At 38.9% G+C, this 16,507-nt stretch overlaps 3 protein-coding genes across 3 annotated transcripts in view; 1 reads left to right on the plus strand and 2 right to left on the minus strand.

Moving 5' to 3' along the window:
* The window catches only part of jph3b (junctophilin 3b), a 39,284-nt gene extending 38,076 nt beyond the window's left edge, over positions 1 to 1,208 (plus strand). Inside the window, exon 5 of the mRNA XM_060884545.1 lies at positions 980 to 1,208. Within this exon, the coding sequence (XP_060740528.1) occupies positions 980 to 1,060 (81 nt within the window). The 3' untranslated portion in view covers positions 1,061 to 1,208. The remainder of the gene's footprint in view (positions 1 to 979) is intronic.
* The window catches only part of slc7a5 (solute carrier family 7 member 5), a 66,436-nt gene that overhangs the window by 7,943 nt on the left and 41,986 nt on the right, over positions 1 to 16,507 (minus strand). The window lies entirely within an intron of this gene.
* On the minus strand, positions 11,240 to 13,621 carry LOC132855741 (protein kinase C epsilon type-like). Its single transcript, XM_060884927.1, has 2 exons — positions 13,509 to 13,621; positions 11,240 to 12,425 (listed from the first exon to the last, which is right to left on the minus strand). The coding sequence occupies exons 1-2, from the start codon at positions 13,619 to 13,621 to the stop codon at positions 11,240 to 11,242; spliced, it is 1,299 nt and encodes a 432-aa protein (XP_060740910.1).

Below are 16,507 nucleotides of genomic sequence, written 5' to 3' on the forward strand. Positions count from 1 at the left end.
AGCCGTGTGCACCTTGGTAACAGCAGCTCACTAAATCGGCTCATTGGCTGCTTCACACTGTTGCTAGGGGACAGCTTATGCATTGCACGGATATTAGCCAATAGGAGAGTGTGTGAGTTACAGAGTGGCGGGTGTGTGTGTGTGTGTGTGTGTGTGTGTGTGTGTGTGTGTGTGTCGCTGCAGAGAGGCAAGGAGTGGAGGATAGTAGTGTATAACAGTTTTACACAACACAGCAACACACTGGGGAAAGATATACAGCTACAAATCAATCAAATTTTGTCATGATATTTCTTTTCTTATTAAAGTGTGACAGAGAGAGAGAGTGTGTGTGTTTGTGTGTTTGTGTGTTTGTTTGTGTGTTTGTGTGTGCTTCAGCGCACGTGATGTTGTTGCAAGAAACACACGCTTCACTCGTCACGGCCTGATTTCAAGCCTCACATCATGCTCATGTAGTGTGTGTGTGTGTGTGTGTGTGTGTGTGTGTGCGTGTGTGGACATAAACAGCTGCAGAATCACATCAATTAAAAATCACATGCATACAGACTCTCAACATCTTTGAAGCGTGAGCACAATGCAGCTTCATTTCCATGTCCATCCTAATTATCTGCTGAGTGATACGAGACGGAGATCAAATAAACATCGCAACAGATCTGTGTGTGTGTGTGTGTGTGTGTGTGTGTGTGTTTTGCTTGGTCGGGACTAAATAAGGTCCTTATAAGGGTAGGAATATCTGACAGGTTATGACCCTGTGGGAATTATTATACTTAATATATTTTATTATTATTTTGTTTGTTTGTTGATTTATTTAATTTTCTGCAGGTTTTTAATTTAATGGATCTTTATGAAGGTATGAAGTTCGTCACAAAGATTTGTGTGTGTGTGTGTGTGTGTGTGTGTGTGTGTGTGTTTCTTGCACAAGGATGATCATTAACAGTATGAAATGATAGAAATATTGATGCCCCCCCTCTCTCTTTTACAGGCCTCCAGCTCTATTCTGGTTGTCATGGTGATTTTGCTCAACATCGGAGTTGCCATTCTGTTTATTCACTTTTTTATTTAAAACTCTTGTCATTTCCTTTATTTGTTTTATTTATGAGTCAGTTGCGTCTTTATCTGGCTCTGACCTGAAGGAAGGAAGGAAGGAAGGAAGGAAGGAAGGAAGGAAGGACACACAAAAGGAATTTACAGTCAACTCGGGGCTCAACAAATTTTTTTCACTACTTCTCCAAAGAAGAAATTTCTTTATCATTAATGTTTAAAGATTTCTCATTGCTACACACAATTTTTTGACTGCCTTTTTGGCGTTCCTGACTTTTCCATAGCGTTTTTTGTTTGTTTATTTTTATTTTTTTTTGTCTAGTGGACTCGAATACGTACAGTAGTGGCGTTGGCTGGGGACAACGAGGTTGTGTGTGAAGTCTCGTGATCTGGCAGGTGAAGCATTGTGTTGATGTCACTGGATGTCCGAACCCACCGGTCCTCCATCCCATCGCTCCGTCTGGACCCAGCTTCATCTTCTCATTCCTGGTCAAGCTCTGTAGAATCAGGACAGGTTCTGTTTTGGAGAGCACAAAGAAATTTTCACAGCGAGTTCAGAGAGAAAGCGCTCAGATTAAAGTGGAGGTCAAATTAGATATTGGTTTAAAAACATAATCCAGGATTTTACACTCAAATAAAAATCAGCTGTGTTTAAACAGACCAGGATTGAATCCGTTTGGCTCTCGGTGCTGCAGTTAGGAGAATGTTTAAGGGTTTAAAATATTTCATGACAGTTCCGAAAGCTTAATCTGAAATTCAACATAATACACACAAAATAGTTGATTATATAAAAAAAATCAAATAACAACTTTCACACAATGAAACTCTTCTGCTATAAAATGATTCATACAACAACGTCAGGGGAAAATGAACATTTTTTTAATTGCGGTTTTAACTATTGGCTAGCAGTCGTTATGATGAGAAACCAAACAGGACGCTCTGCTAAATCAGGGGTCTCGTTTGTCATGTTTATGGGCATGTGGTAGCCTAACGTTTAAGGTGTTGGGCTACCAATCGGAAGGTTGTGAGTTCGATCCCAGGTCCACCAAGCTGCCCTTAGTATAAAAAAAATAGATATTGTAAGTCACTGGAAATGGAAAGGTTTAGGATTTATTTGCAAGAAACAGCAGTCATTTTTTCACGTGTGCATTTACATAGAAATGGATGTTCATTCTACACATTCTGAACATGACTATGCTAATTTGCATAAAGAAACTCCCCAGAATCACCATATATGGTAAAGTGGTTTCAATAAGAAATAAATATTTTATATATATTATTTTTTATTTTTTATAGTATTTAAGATACTTAAAAATTTATAATAAAAATTTTAGTTCTATATACATTTAGAAAACCTGCAATGGTGTAAAAATCCCAACTAAATCTTACTTAATGCCAGTTGATCTGTCATTTCACCTTTCCGCCACTAGGGGGTATCTGCATACCGGGTCAGAATTGTGCGTAAATATAATGTTTGAACAGAAAAGTGTGTTGACACGACTGATAAACCAGACTTTACCAGCATTACTAGCAAGTTTATTTTAAATATTTTCAGAGAAACTGTCATCAAGATATTTTATTTCCTACATTGATCCATATCTGTTTGGTGGATCTGGTTAAACTGGCTGTTTGATGCTCATGAGATTTTATTCACCATATTTCCATCTGCCCCAGAATTATTATACCCTTAAAATCTGGGCTTTAAAATAAGGCTATGTTTCATTTCTAATCCACGTCATTATCTAGAATATATCGATGATGTTTCTGAGAGCAGACTCATTCGCACAGGTCATCCATTTATTTTGTAAACTTTCACTAAGAGAGACGTTGGATGAAGTTGGATGAAGTTGGATGAAGTTGGATGAAGTTGGATGAAGTTGGATGAAGTTGGATGAAGTTGGATGAAAGCTAACACACGATCTCCTGTAAAGGTATTAAATCCAGACAGGGTGCCATTACTTATCGATGCAGGTCAGCACCCACTTCACCGCTGCGGTCGACCTGAACGTCAGAGACTGTTAACCTTTTGGTTTTTCTTTATTTGTTTGTTGGTTGTTGTTTTTTTTTTCCTTAAAAAAAATCTGCTGCTTTCAAAATAAATATTTATTGAAAAAATGATTTAAAAGTAAAAAGAAGAAGATTTTTTAGCTATTTGCAAGATGTCTGGAAAAATGCCGACTGCCTTGTTTTTTTAAAGAGACCGATTTGCATGCCGATGTATGGTTTAGTTTTGTAAAGCTACATTCTGAGACAAATAAGGATATAAAAGTCTTCTAGTTTTGGAAGCGGTACACGGTTGCTTTTTATTTTTATTTCTTCATTTATTTGTGGAATTCTTTTTTTTCTTAAACCCCGACCAAACTGTCGAATCTACCCCAGCACTCCGGTGACGTCTTTCCAAGAAAAAAAAAAAAAATCATCTTTCAGAAGGACCCAAACACCTGAGATGAACTCCTCATCGAACCAAAAGGGAATAAAACACTCGAAGAGATGCGTCCGCTTTATTTTTTTCTATCCGGCTCACAGAACTCATAGACTCATGAGCTGTGTGTGGTTTTTTATAGCATGTGTGTGTGGGGCCTGTATCTCCCACCTGAGTCACTGATCGCTCACAGTCTGTGCTCTCGCCCTTTATCTCTTTTACTCTCTTCTCCCACCACGTTTTTTTTTTTAAAAAGAAAACAAAAAGAAGAAAAAAATGTGAAAATGGTAAATGAAAGGAACAGAAGCAAAAAAGTGGCAGCCAAACCTGTAGAAATCCAGTGCTGTGTTTAACGCGTCCTCGACCTCCAGCGTGACTTTAATAATAACGGCACTTTGTTACTTTACTTAAGTATTATTTTGTCGTATTTATACTTTAATTGATCGTTAGTGGAAAAAACTTCATCACAAATCTCTTTCTCTCCGCTGCATTTTATTTACATTTTATTTTACATTTATCGAAATTAAAACGAAACTCTACTGCCGATTCATCATCTACTGTTCGTTAAGTCGAACGTTTTAACACCTGAGTACTTTTAAAACTAGCAACATTTTGACTTGAGTATATTTTTTTTTGGCTAAATACTTCAACATTTAACTTAATCCCTAAATTTTCTTTTCTTTTAATCAAGTACGATCCTCTCTGTTAGAGTTCACAGAAACATTGCTGTCTTCACGCTGTACCGTTTTTATTGCGTCTACAGAAGTATCGCAAAAGTATTTTACAGACAATTCGGTGTCAATGCGAACAAAGATGGCCGCTGACAAAGTTTGTGTCAGCCTGAGAAATTTCTGATTAAAATCTCTGTGTGTGTGTGTGTGTGTGTGTGTGTGTGTGTGTGTGTGTGCGTGTGCTGCTGTGACGCTCGTCTAAAATCCACCAATAGGAGTACAGCAATCTCACAAAGCAGCTGTTAATGCGTTAGTGTCTTATAATGGAACGATAGAGAAACAAAACAATTCCTTCCTTTCAATAATATGTGTTTATGTGATCCAACAGATTCCCAGATTCATTTACTTTTTTTTTTTTTAAATCACAGGTCTATCTTTAGGTACAATCTTCATGGCATAATTAAACCTGGAGCACACGTACTGTACATAATCACACGGTTTGTTCTAGAATTTGTCTGAGATTTTATCGTCCGCATTTACAGTCAAGTCCACGATGATGTTACGATGCTGATGTTCAAATGAACCGCCCCTCTGCTGCCCTAAAGATGACCGGATCGCTTTATAAATTCAAGGTACTGCACGATAAATAGCTTTAACAAGCGCTGTTTTATTTTCATCATGTTACTACTTTAGCTTTATTTAATGAACATTTCAGCCGTAAGGTACAACAAACCTGACCTGCGAACGAATGTAACCTCGTATTAGAAGGCTAGCTGCTTAGCAAACTGATATGACAACATACGAGTAAGAGATACTACAAATTTCCAAGGAAATGTATTAAATAAATAAAGTATATAAATTTTCATGGGAAGTCGGTCGAGACCGTGTTAAAAACAGCACTGAAAGCAGGTCACTGGTCACATGATCCGGTTTAAATGGTACAACTGGTTGGCCCGGTGTACACACTCCATATGATGTGTGTAATGTGAGTGTGTGTGTGTGTGGGAGATGTTTGGAGATGAAAATGAAGCATGCGGTGGCTGAAATCTCCTCTGTAACCTCCATCCTGCCCAGACGGACGCACACGACCCTGCGGTCTGCCATCGCATGCCCGAGCATGCCCACTTCTTTTACTCTCTTTCTCTTATTCTGTTCTTTCCTTTGGTTTTACTGGGAGTTTGTTCGGTTTTTTTTTTTTGAGTTATGTGGAGAACATAATGAAAGTGTTTGAAAGTAAGCGCTTGTGTTTGTGGTCATTAAAGAAACGGGTTTCTCATTTTATCACTGCCTTCTTTTATTAAACGTTGATGAAACGATGTCTAAAATGTACGTAACTTACTCCGATCTAGACACAGCTTCTGTTACTGACAACTACATCTGAGAAAACAACGGAGTGCTGAGAATTTTATTCTACTAGTAATGCTAGTATTTATTTATTTATTTATTCATCTATTTGTTTGTTTATTCTTTTGGTCGTTTAATTCAGGTTACATTTTCGTTTTTGATCCGGAAATTTTAAATACACCAAAAAAAAATACATAATTAAAAAATGTAGTAAAACACTAACCGCTTTCACCCTAAGAGACGGGGGACATAAATATTACTGTCACAAATAAATCTGGAACTAAAAAATACTCATTAAATAGAAAACAATGAAACAGGAAATAAAAGGATTTTTTTTTATTCATCAAGAAATTTTTAGAGTGTAAATTGCTATAAACTAAAGCAAAGAATTCATAAAGTAATACATTTAATTAAAAAAAAACTTATAACGCGTTAAAAAAAACTACAGTTAAAAGGAAACTAGGATTATTGACTTCAGAACAAACTGAAATGAAATAAAATGCAAATGTACATTTTGTTTGTTTGTTTGTTGCTGTGTATTTTTACATTTTGTTAACAGTAGTTATGTAAATAATCTCAATCTTCCTGCTGAATATAATACTGTTTGTTTACTTACAAATGAATCCGAATATTTTTAATATATGAAATGAACCAAAATAAATGAACAAATCCAAAAAATAATAATAATAATAATCATTTCAAGAAACCTGGACTAACTTCGAGTCTGACAAACACGCACACACACACACACACACACACACACACACACACACACACACACACCTACTAAAGAATGTGAAGTAAACCACAAGCATATGTCCCCCATCAAGAAGCATGAGATGGTATATTCTGACACGCACACACACACACACACACACACACACACACACACACACACACACACACACACACACACACAAGTATGATCAGAATGTGCCAAAAATGTCATTAATTTGAAGGTCTACAGGAAGTTTTGATTGGTTTATTTAACCGTAGCTTTGATACACACTAAAATTGAACTCGAGCCAAGTAAATGGTTTATGATTACGTTTTAATTTAGAGGTTTTGCAGAACATGAAGCTGAAATCTCTTAGAGAAAAATCTTAGTGTTATTTATGAGAAAAGGTTTTTTGCAACATGCAAACTACATCAGTTTTTACTAAAAACTGTAAAAGAAAAAAACTGCTCATTAAAAACCCAATCAGTATTAACACACAATTAGCCCACACACACACATACACACACACACACACACACACACACATATTTGCATACATAACTACACTATCAACATGTCACAGCTACTTTTATCATTTGTTATGATAATTTCTTGTATTTTATTACAAAGGAATACAGAAATATTTATCGTAAGGAATTCAGAGTAGCAGCTTTACAATGTTAAAGAAGATCATGGTGTCAGTGTGTCAGTGTGTCTGTGTGTCTGTGTGTCTGTCTGCAGGGACGTAAAGCCAATTTCAGCAGAGATTACTGCAACAGAATCGCCATGACCAACTCAGCTTCATCCCAAAGCAGAAGAGGATTATGGGTTGTTTCTCTAAATCTGTGGAGCAGCTCAGGAGAGAAACAGGGAGATATTAAGTACTTCTCACTCTGTGTGTGTGTGTGTGTGTGTGTGTGTGTGTGTGTGTGTGTGTGTGTGGTGGGAGAATCAAGTTTAGTGTTTTCCTAGCTTCCTTGATTGTTTCTTTAACTAAACCCGTCTCTTTGTTATAACCTAACACTGATTTTTTTCAGAACTTCATCCCACACTTAATTAGGTATAGTATGTTCTGTAACAAGCTCTAAATTCTCTTAACCCTCTTAGGGTTAAACACACACACACACACACCTCCTCTGACGTCTCTCTGACGACTGCTGCTTCATGTGCCGTAGGACGTCAGAGCTACTAAAATAGTCACTATTTGAGGTGTAAATATAAACCAAGTCTTTTTTCAGTGAAGTGTTAAAATAAAACGGTGTCTCGGTGCACGATGACAGATTAGAACAAGGAGAGCAGCCAGGTGGGGTTTAGCTGCATCATAGTGACCTCATCCATCTCTCAGCGCTGCATTTATTATTCATCAAGCCTTATTCTGCTCAGTTGGATGAAGAAATAGGTCAGGTCGTATGATGGAGAAACTGCGATCTCCAGTAGAGATTCTGCAGCTCGTCTGCTGTACATGAAATGAATCTGTTCACTGATCAGCTCACACCTACAGTTTATCTCTGAAGGCTTCGTTTTCTCTAATGCAAAAAATATCCAAATCAGACAGTTAAAGATTTAAAAAAAAAGGCATCTGTGCCAATGAGTGAAACCCAGTGAGGTCTTCACCTGTTGTAGCTCATCCACCTCAAGGTTTGATGTTTCTGAGATGCTCTTCTTCTCACCACGGTAAAGAGTAAAGGGAGTAATTGAGTATCTTGCTATTTTCCTCGAACCTCTCTTTTTTACACCCACAGAACTGTTTCTCATTCAGTGTTTTTTGTTTTTCTGCAAAATCTAGACTCAAAATTGCTAGACTAATGTTTCTGGTGGTAATGTTTCTGCACCAAATGCACAGTTTTCCACTAACTTAAAACAGACATGACCTGCGTAAGATGCTATAAGAATTTTTAATTGATAGCAGCTAGAACATTAAGCCAACATGCTAGGTAGTTTATGCTAAAACCACCATAGCGTATACAGTTAGTAAGCGAGCTAAAGTCACGTAATACTTCACTCATTCAACTCGGAAACCCCCGAGGCACGAGGAGAACATGCAAACTCCACACACACAAGGCGGAGGCGGGAATCGAACCCCCAACCATGGAGGTGTGAGGCCAACGTGCTAACCACTAAGCCACCGTGCCCCCTCACGTAATACTTGCTAAGTGTAAAAAAAAACATGACACAGATTATATGTAAACAAACTATCAAAATCTTTAGTTATTTATGTCTTTATTTATTTCATTAAACGTATGTACTATATGTTAGCATGCTAGCTAGTTAACAAATATACTTCAGTCTAACACTTTTATCATATTAACCTCATTTAAACTGTTACATGTTTTGTCACTGTTACATATTAAACATATCTTATAAACTATCTGCTACCTGCTGTGGTGATACCAGGGCTGCCAACTTTTGAGTTCAGCTTAGAGTGAGATTTTGGGGGGCGGGGCTTTGGTTATGGAGGAGGGGCTTATGGAGGGGCGTGACTTGGTGTGGGAAAAAATACAAACACAAAATCCTTGCATTAGCAGAAGTGTATTAAAGTATATATTAATTGTCAAAGTATTTGGTATCTGTACAGAATTTCTTGGGAGATTTACATTACATTTAATTTTCACAAACATTTTACAGAAATAGCATTAACACATTGATACAAGCGTTCTTTTCTTGCCTGTCCCTGACACTTTAGATAACATCCTACATACTGACACCACCACCAGTCAAATATCTGGACATGATTGATGAGTTATGATCGATATAAATAAAACCATTTTTATATGGGATGTCGTTAGGGTCGCAAAATTACGGGAATTTTCAAGGCTGGAAACTTTCCATGGGAATTAACGGGAATATATGGAAATAAACTGGGAATTTTAAGAAAATGCAGAGTTGACTATAACAAGGAAATTAAATGTAGTTAAAAAAATCTTGCAGCATAATTGTGTTTAAAACAACAAGATTTAAGTTGAATTTGTACCCTGCGTTCGGTCACTTGTACACAGCACACTGCTTACTGGAAGGCCATTGAGGCCAAACCCCCTTCAGGTACTTGTGTTCTTACATAACATGCACAGTAACACTTTATTTTAGGGTCATTTAACTAGTTGCTTATTAGAATGAATATTAATAGAATATTTGCTATTTATTAGGACTTATTAAGCACAGATTAATTATTCTGCATTACCTTATTCTACATTCTTAATTGTACCCAATACCTAAACTTAATAACTACCTTACTAACTCTTAATAAGCAGTAAATTAGGATTGTTACACATACACAGATAATTTGATGACCCTTCCACACACACACACATACACACACACACTCACTCCCCCTGAAATAAAAAACCCTCCATATATCACTTAAGGGGGGGATTCACCTCAATTTTCCAGGCCTTGACTACCACAGAAGCAGAGACCTAATAAGCTTGAGGAAAAATGCTTCATTTTACATTTTGATTGGGACTTTTTTAGAAGGGCGAGGGTGGGGGATGCTCTCATTTTACAGCAATTATAGGGAAATATGTTTATTACAATTATTAAGTTTATTACAAGCATAATAATGTTTATTATGCATGTGTTACTCAATGAAAGATTCAATTAAAGTTCTACTTACAATTAAATCAGTCAAGAGATCATTTTTAAAATTTGTATTAGCTTGCATGCATGTCTGCTTATGACCAAACAAAATGTTTATTATGTTTGTATTTGTATATGGTATAGTTTATATACATTTCCCTATATTTCCAAATAATTCCTGTAAATTTCCATAAATTCCTGTAAAGTTTCCAATTTGGAATATTCGCAAAATTCCCCAGATTAAGTTCCCGTGGAAAGTTTGAGGAAATTTACCGGAAACTTTCCGCCCCTTTGCAACCCTAGATGTCGTTGACTTGACATTCTGTTCTTAGAAAACAATAATTAACATTAACTACTAGGCATGTCCAGATATTTGTCATCTGGAAATGCTTTTGTACTTTTTTATGATAAAGTTATGTAAAATAACTGCTCAGTGCTGCAAAACAAACAACTCTGCTAATGCTAACTTAATTCTATATAAACTATATAACAGCATAGGCCTTGTCGACAGGCCTATTAGTTACTGGCCTAAACTGGACGGAGACATGGAGCGCCCTGTAACTCACTGACCTGCCTGCGTTCACAATTCACACGGGGCAGATGGGAGGGAGAACGGCTGACTACACAGTTTATGGGAATAAATTATAGTGAATTTAGCTAGCTAAAGTGAGAACTAGATAACTATCTAATTGACTGACAAAATATAAGGATTTTAAACTCACCGAGTTGTCAAAAGTGTGTAAATGTATCTGCATAACTAGCATATTAGCCAACTTTCATTGTGAAATCTAGCTAGCATGTATGCCAGCTTGCTAGCTAGCTACTATTTAGCTACCTAGGTCCATATTTAAATAAATACTATTACCTTGGCTTCATCAACCTGTCCTTATTGTTAAATTTTATTTTCTGTCAGTTTTTTTTATTAAAACTTATCATGTAATAGTTTAAATCTTGCCCTGTCTTTATGCCTGTTTGAAAAAATTAAGTGGGTATTTAAACATTTTTACCAGGACTAGTGAAATGTGTGTGTGTGTGTGTGTGTGTGTGTGTGTGTGTGTGTGTGTATGTGAGAGAGAGAAAGAGAGAGAGAGAGACTTTTTGTTGTTGGTGAACTTCATCTAAACTTGAGTTATTAAAAAATCATTAATAATGTCCACTAATCCACTTCAGAACGAATACGTGAACAAACGAGTGAATAAGGTGTAGCTGATTGTGATTTATTTCTTCATCACAGAACAGAAGTGCAACTAAACATTTCCTGGTTTTTGATAAAACCCGAGAGATTGTTATCAATGAAAACTGATTTCTTCTCTTGTTCAGACTCTCAGAAACCAGATATCTTGCACATCATTTCTCCAGTCCATTGTGTGTCCTAGAATTGTATTAATGATCAACGTTACCTGCAACTGTTTTACTGTAACTGATTTTATTCAGCACAGGAAAAAAAAAGGATTTATTTTTCAAGCGTAACAATCAGTATCTGGGGTTACAGTAGGAGAAGTCATTAAAGATGTACTGACATAATGGTTTGACGGAATCGTCAGTGGGCGTAATCCTGAGCTCCTGACATTTGAAGCGTTCTCTGTCCCTTTTGGTTGTAATTTGTGGTTTAAAAGGCGGCGTAATCTTCCTCTGTTCCAAAAGTACCCAGTCGATCTCCTTAAAGAATGGATGAACTTTGATGGCTTCCTCCTTGTTCTGGGATGCCACGCAGCCAAGCCGAGACTCTGGACACTTGACCAGGAATGCCTTGAGAATTCTTACTGCCGCTTTGCTCAGCGAACAAGGATAGTCTGGATTATCCTGAAGGATGGACCCAAACAACTGCAGCCTATCGCTAGCAACAAACGGAGCATAGCCCACCATCATCTCGTACATGATAACACCTAGACACCACCAGTCCACCGATGCACCATATTCACGCTTTACTATAATCTCAGGTGCCAAGTACAGAGGTGTACCACAGAATGTGCTGGTGGTCCTGCCATCTAGAATGCCCTGTTTGCACAAGCCAAAGTCAGCAACCTTGCAGTGGCCTTCGGCATCTAACAGGATGTTGCTAGGTTTCAGGTCTCTATGAATGATCCCGTTGCGATGGAGAAACATGAGAGCAGAGATGATCTCAGCAGCATAAAACCGGGAGCATGCTTCGTCAAATCGACCCAAGCGTCTTATGTGGTACGCAAGATCACCTCCAGTCATGTACTCCATAGCAAAGCACAAACGATCCTTGGTCTGGAAGCAGCAACAGAGCTGTGTGAGGTAGGGGTGATCTGTAGCCATGATCATGACACGTCTTTCCATCATAGTGTGGAGCACATCTCTGAAAATGTGGATCTTGTCTTTATTCAGCATCTTTAGTGCAAACACCTCATCGGTGCCTCTGAGTTCAGCCAGAAAGACCTTACCGAATCGACCCCTTCCAAGCACTTTGAGGAACTCGAAATCCTGTAGGCTTTTGTTTTGAAGCTGTACCTCCAGACCGTTCTCCTTTAAAACATCCTCCCTCAGATATAGACTCAGCTCTACTTTTTGACCTTCCTTGATGTGATCCAGAGACAGTGGTGTTATGTCTCTGCAGTATGTGTCCAACCCCAAGTGATCCTCCTCTGGTATTTTCTGTGGCTGAGTTTCTGCCCCTGTTGTCTGTCTCTGCTTGCTGCAATAGAGAAACAGAGACAGCAGATTTACTTACCACTTTTATACATTAGAACAGTTTTTCTTTTTTTTCTGTCAAAGATTAGACTGGTGATGGGGTCTAATCTTTAAACAGGAACACTCACTCTCACTCTCTCACTCATTTTCTACCGCTTATCCGAACTACCTCGGGTCACATGGAGCCTGTGCCTATCTCAGGCGTCATTGGGCATCAAGGCAGGATACACCCTGGACGGAGTTAAACAGGAACAAATGGACATATTTCAATGGACTGGACCACATAGTGATTATTCTCCACTTGAGGCGTGGGGTTTTCAGAATCAGAAGTTTTATTTCCATGTACGCTTACACATACAAGGAATTTGTTTTAGTGTCATACACGTCCAGTACAAGAAGATGAAAAGACAAAAAAATACACAAATGTAAAAAATAAATTGAAAAATAAATAGATGTTAGAATAAAATAGAATAAAACGATATGCAGGGATGTACAGTACTAGGTTAATTGCTTAACATTGTTAATTGTTAATTGCATAACAATTAAATGTAAGCGTATTGCACATTGTTATTGCGTAAAGGGGAACATATAACTGTTCGTCAGGTAGATTGTCTGGGAGGAGAAACTGTTCTTGTGCTGGTTGCGCTGGAATATGGGACTTTGTATCACCAGCCAGATGGTAAACGTTCAAAAAGTGGATGACTTGGATGTGAGAGTTCCAGAGTGATTTTCTGAGCTCTTTTCCTGCCTCTGGATATATAAACTTTTTGGAGGGTTGGCAGGGGAGCACCGATAATCCTTTCGGCAGTCCGAACCGTTATCTGTAGTCTTCTGGTGTCTGATTTTGTTGCTGATTTTGTTTGTCGATGACAGCTGAGTAGAACTGTTTCAGCAGCTCCTGTGGTAGGTTAAACTGCCTCAACTGGCTGAGGAAGTTGGGCCTTTTTAACAGTGGTGTCAATGTGAATGTCCCGCTTCAGGTTCTAGTAGAGGGTTGAGCCCAGGAACTTGAATGCCTTCACTGTAGCCACAGTGCTGTCCATGATGGTGAGTGGGGGAGTGCAGCTCCAAGTTGTTGTGACTGCACCAGACAGCCAGCTCTTTAACTTCCTGTCTGTAGGCAGACTCGTCTCCGTCTTTGACGAGGCAAACGTCTGAGGTGTCGTCCGCAATCTTCAGAAGCTTGACAAGAGGGGTCATTAGAGGTGCAGTCTTTGGTGTTAAGGGAGAAGAGCAGTGGGGAGAGAACACAACCTTGAGGGACGCCAGTGTTGTTGGAGCGGATGTTTGACATGTATTTCCCCAGTCTCACTAGCTGCTGCCTATCTGTCAGAAGGCTGGTGATCCACTGACACATAGTTAGGAACAATGAGCTGGGTTAGTTTGGTCTGAAAGATTGTTGGAATGATGGTGTTGAAGGCCGAACTGAAATCTACAAACAGGATCCTTGCATAAGTCCCTGATTTATCCAGGTGTTGCAGGATGTAATGCAGTCCCAAGTTTACTGCATCATCCATACACCTGATTGCTCGGTAAGAGAACTGCAGGGGGTCCAGTAAGGGTCCACTGAAGTCTTTCAGATAAGCCAGAACCGTTTTTTCAGACAACTTCATGACGACAGACGTCAGTGTCACAGGTCTGTAGTGGTTATTCTCTGTTATCTTGGGTTTCTTTGGGACAAGGATGATGGTTGAAAGTTTGAAGCAGACAGACACTTCACATAGCTCCAGTGATATGTTGAAGATCTGTGTGAAGATGGGGCCAGCTGGTCAGCACACGTTTTCAGACAGGTTGATGTCACACCATCTGGGCCTGGTGCCTTTCTTTTTTTGTTCTTTCCGAAGAACCGGCACACATCATCTTCACTGATCTAGAGAGTTACTGGAGGTGTTAAAGGTTGTGTAAAGAGATGATCAGAATGGGTGTGGGGGGGTTTCAAATCTACAAAAAACTCATTCAGGTCTTCAGCAAGTTGTTGATTCGCCACAGTGCTGAGGGATGGTGTATTATAATTGGTGATGGCATTTAAACCTTTCCAGACTGAAGCTGAACCTTTTAGTGTAGCTCTTCTTAGCCGCTCTAAACTCCTTATTCAGTATGTTCCTGGCCTTATTGTACAAGACCCTGTCTCCATTTCTGTAGGCATCCTCTTTGGCCTGACGAAGGTGTCTGAGTTTTGCTCTAAACCATGACTTATCATTGTTGAATGTTAGATGACGTCTGGTAGGGATACATAGAGTACTGTATGTCCTTACAGAAACCGATATATGAAGTTCCAGTCCCAGTGAGCTCGTCCAGACAGCCGGCAGTAGTTCTGTTTAGGTGTCCATCTCTTTACAATCTTTACTACAGGTTTAACAGATATCCGTTTTTGCTTGTAGGTTGTTATAAGATGAACCAGGTGGTGATCAGAGAGACCCAAAGTCCCTAAGAATTATTATAAGAGTCCGGGTGTTGTTCTGTCCCTTTTATCAAAACACACAATAATGAATGAGTAAATCTGTGAGTAGATCGGAGAGTAGATCTGGGCAGCACATCTTGTTCAACACTGATATATCTGTACTCCACCTTTCACTGATGTAGAATCTCCCCGTTGGTTCTGCGTCACGTTCCGCTCCGAACAGCTGAAAGCTCTGCAGATGGAGCGCGCTGTGCTGCGTGGCGTCGTTCAGACCGGTTTCTGTGAAACACAGAGCAGTAGAGCGTGAAAAATCCTTGTTTTTTTCCGGGACAGCAGAAGGAGTTGATCCGTTTTGTTGGGTGGAGAGTGAAGGTTCGCCAGGTGGATGCTGATCAGCGTCATACGAAATCCTCGCTGTCTGAGCTTCATGTGCGCAAAGACGCGCTTCCTCCGTCTGCGCCTCTGGACGCGTTCGATCAGCGCCGCTGTTCCACCACATACAATGTTAGCAGAATGTCCGTATAATCGATTTTGTGGTGTGTTCAGCACTTCATCCCTGGTAAAACTGATAGAGTTTGATAAACACAATACAAAAAAAAAACCTTGCATTGACCTGGCATTATGACCATTCCAATGTAAATCCATTGGTTACCATATTGCATTAACGTTGTTGTAACCTTGATTGGGAGACTATAAACATTGTCATTTAGGAGCGCTATCACGCTACCTTTTTGTACTGGTCCCCACACAGATGATGCTGCTATTCACGTGAATGTTCATGCAATAAATTGTTGTGTGACAGACAGACAGGCCAAGAGATGCACTGGCAGCACTGCACAGCTAATGTAGCTAGTCAGATAGAGACTAGAGACAGAATCACATCAACTTAACTTTACTGTTATTTGCTCTTACTGACATCAAACCTGAAGAGAACACAAGTTTACCTGACTGCTGTTCTCACATTTCACTCTCATTTTGTTTCTTTTTTCTCTTTTCATGGCCAGACGGATAGCTCCACTTCATATTGTCATCTACACAGTAAACATTAACATGCACTGTAAAATGAGGCAGGGGGAGGCGGGGCCTTGCGTAATTTTCGGGGCCCTACGCAACTTGCGTAGTGAGCGTATAGGGCCGATCGGCTCTGCTGCCATGTGCTGCACCATGCTTTAAATCAATTTCAGTTCAAATTAAATATTAAAAGGTGTAGTTAAGATGTGGTGTAGGTGTAGTTAATTCAGATTGCCTGCTCCAACATCGAATAAACACTTCCATTTATTCGTTTAATCAACTTTAATTGACAACCAGCCTGCAGATTACCGAGTTCTTAATACAGCAGGAAACTATTTATTCTTTTACTTGTCCTGGGTTTTTGGTAAGTCCACAAAAACTTACTGTTGAAGACTTGACAATTTTCTATCTGACTTGTTTTTACAACATTTAAAGTCGTTCTGACATTTAGATGGTCATTCGAGTAAAATAAGTGTCAGAAGTTTCGTTAAAAATGGAACATGTTCTTCACACCTGCAGCTTTCTTCCAAAGCAGCATCTGGTTTAAATAAACTGACCTGGCAACCTTCCCAGTGCGGTGCTTACTAAAAGACACAAAACTCTGAGTCTGGGGCAATTAGCACCTGAACCACATGTTTAACATTTAACATTTATTTATTTATTTATTTATTTAT

Source organism: Tachysurus vachellii, chromosome 13 (genome assembly GCF_030014155.1).
Source record: "Tachysurus vachellii isolate PV-2020 chromosome 13, HZAU_Pvac_v1, whole genome shotgun sequence".
Lineage (NCBI taxonomy): Eukaryota > Metazoa > Chordata > Actinopteri > Siluriformes > Bagridae > Tachysurus > Tachysurus vachellii.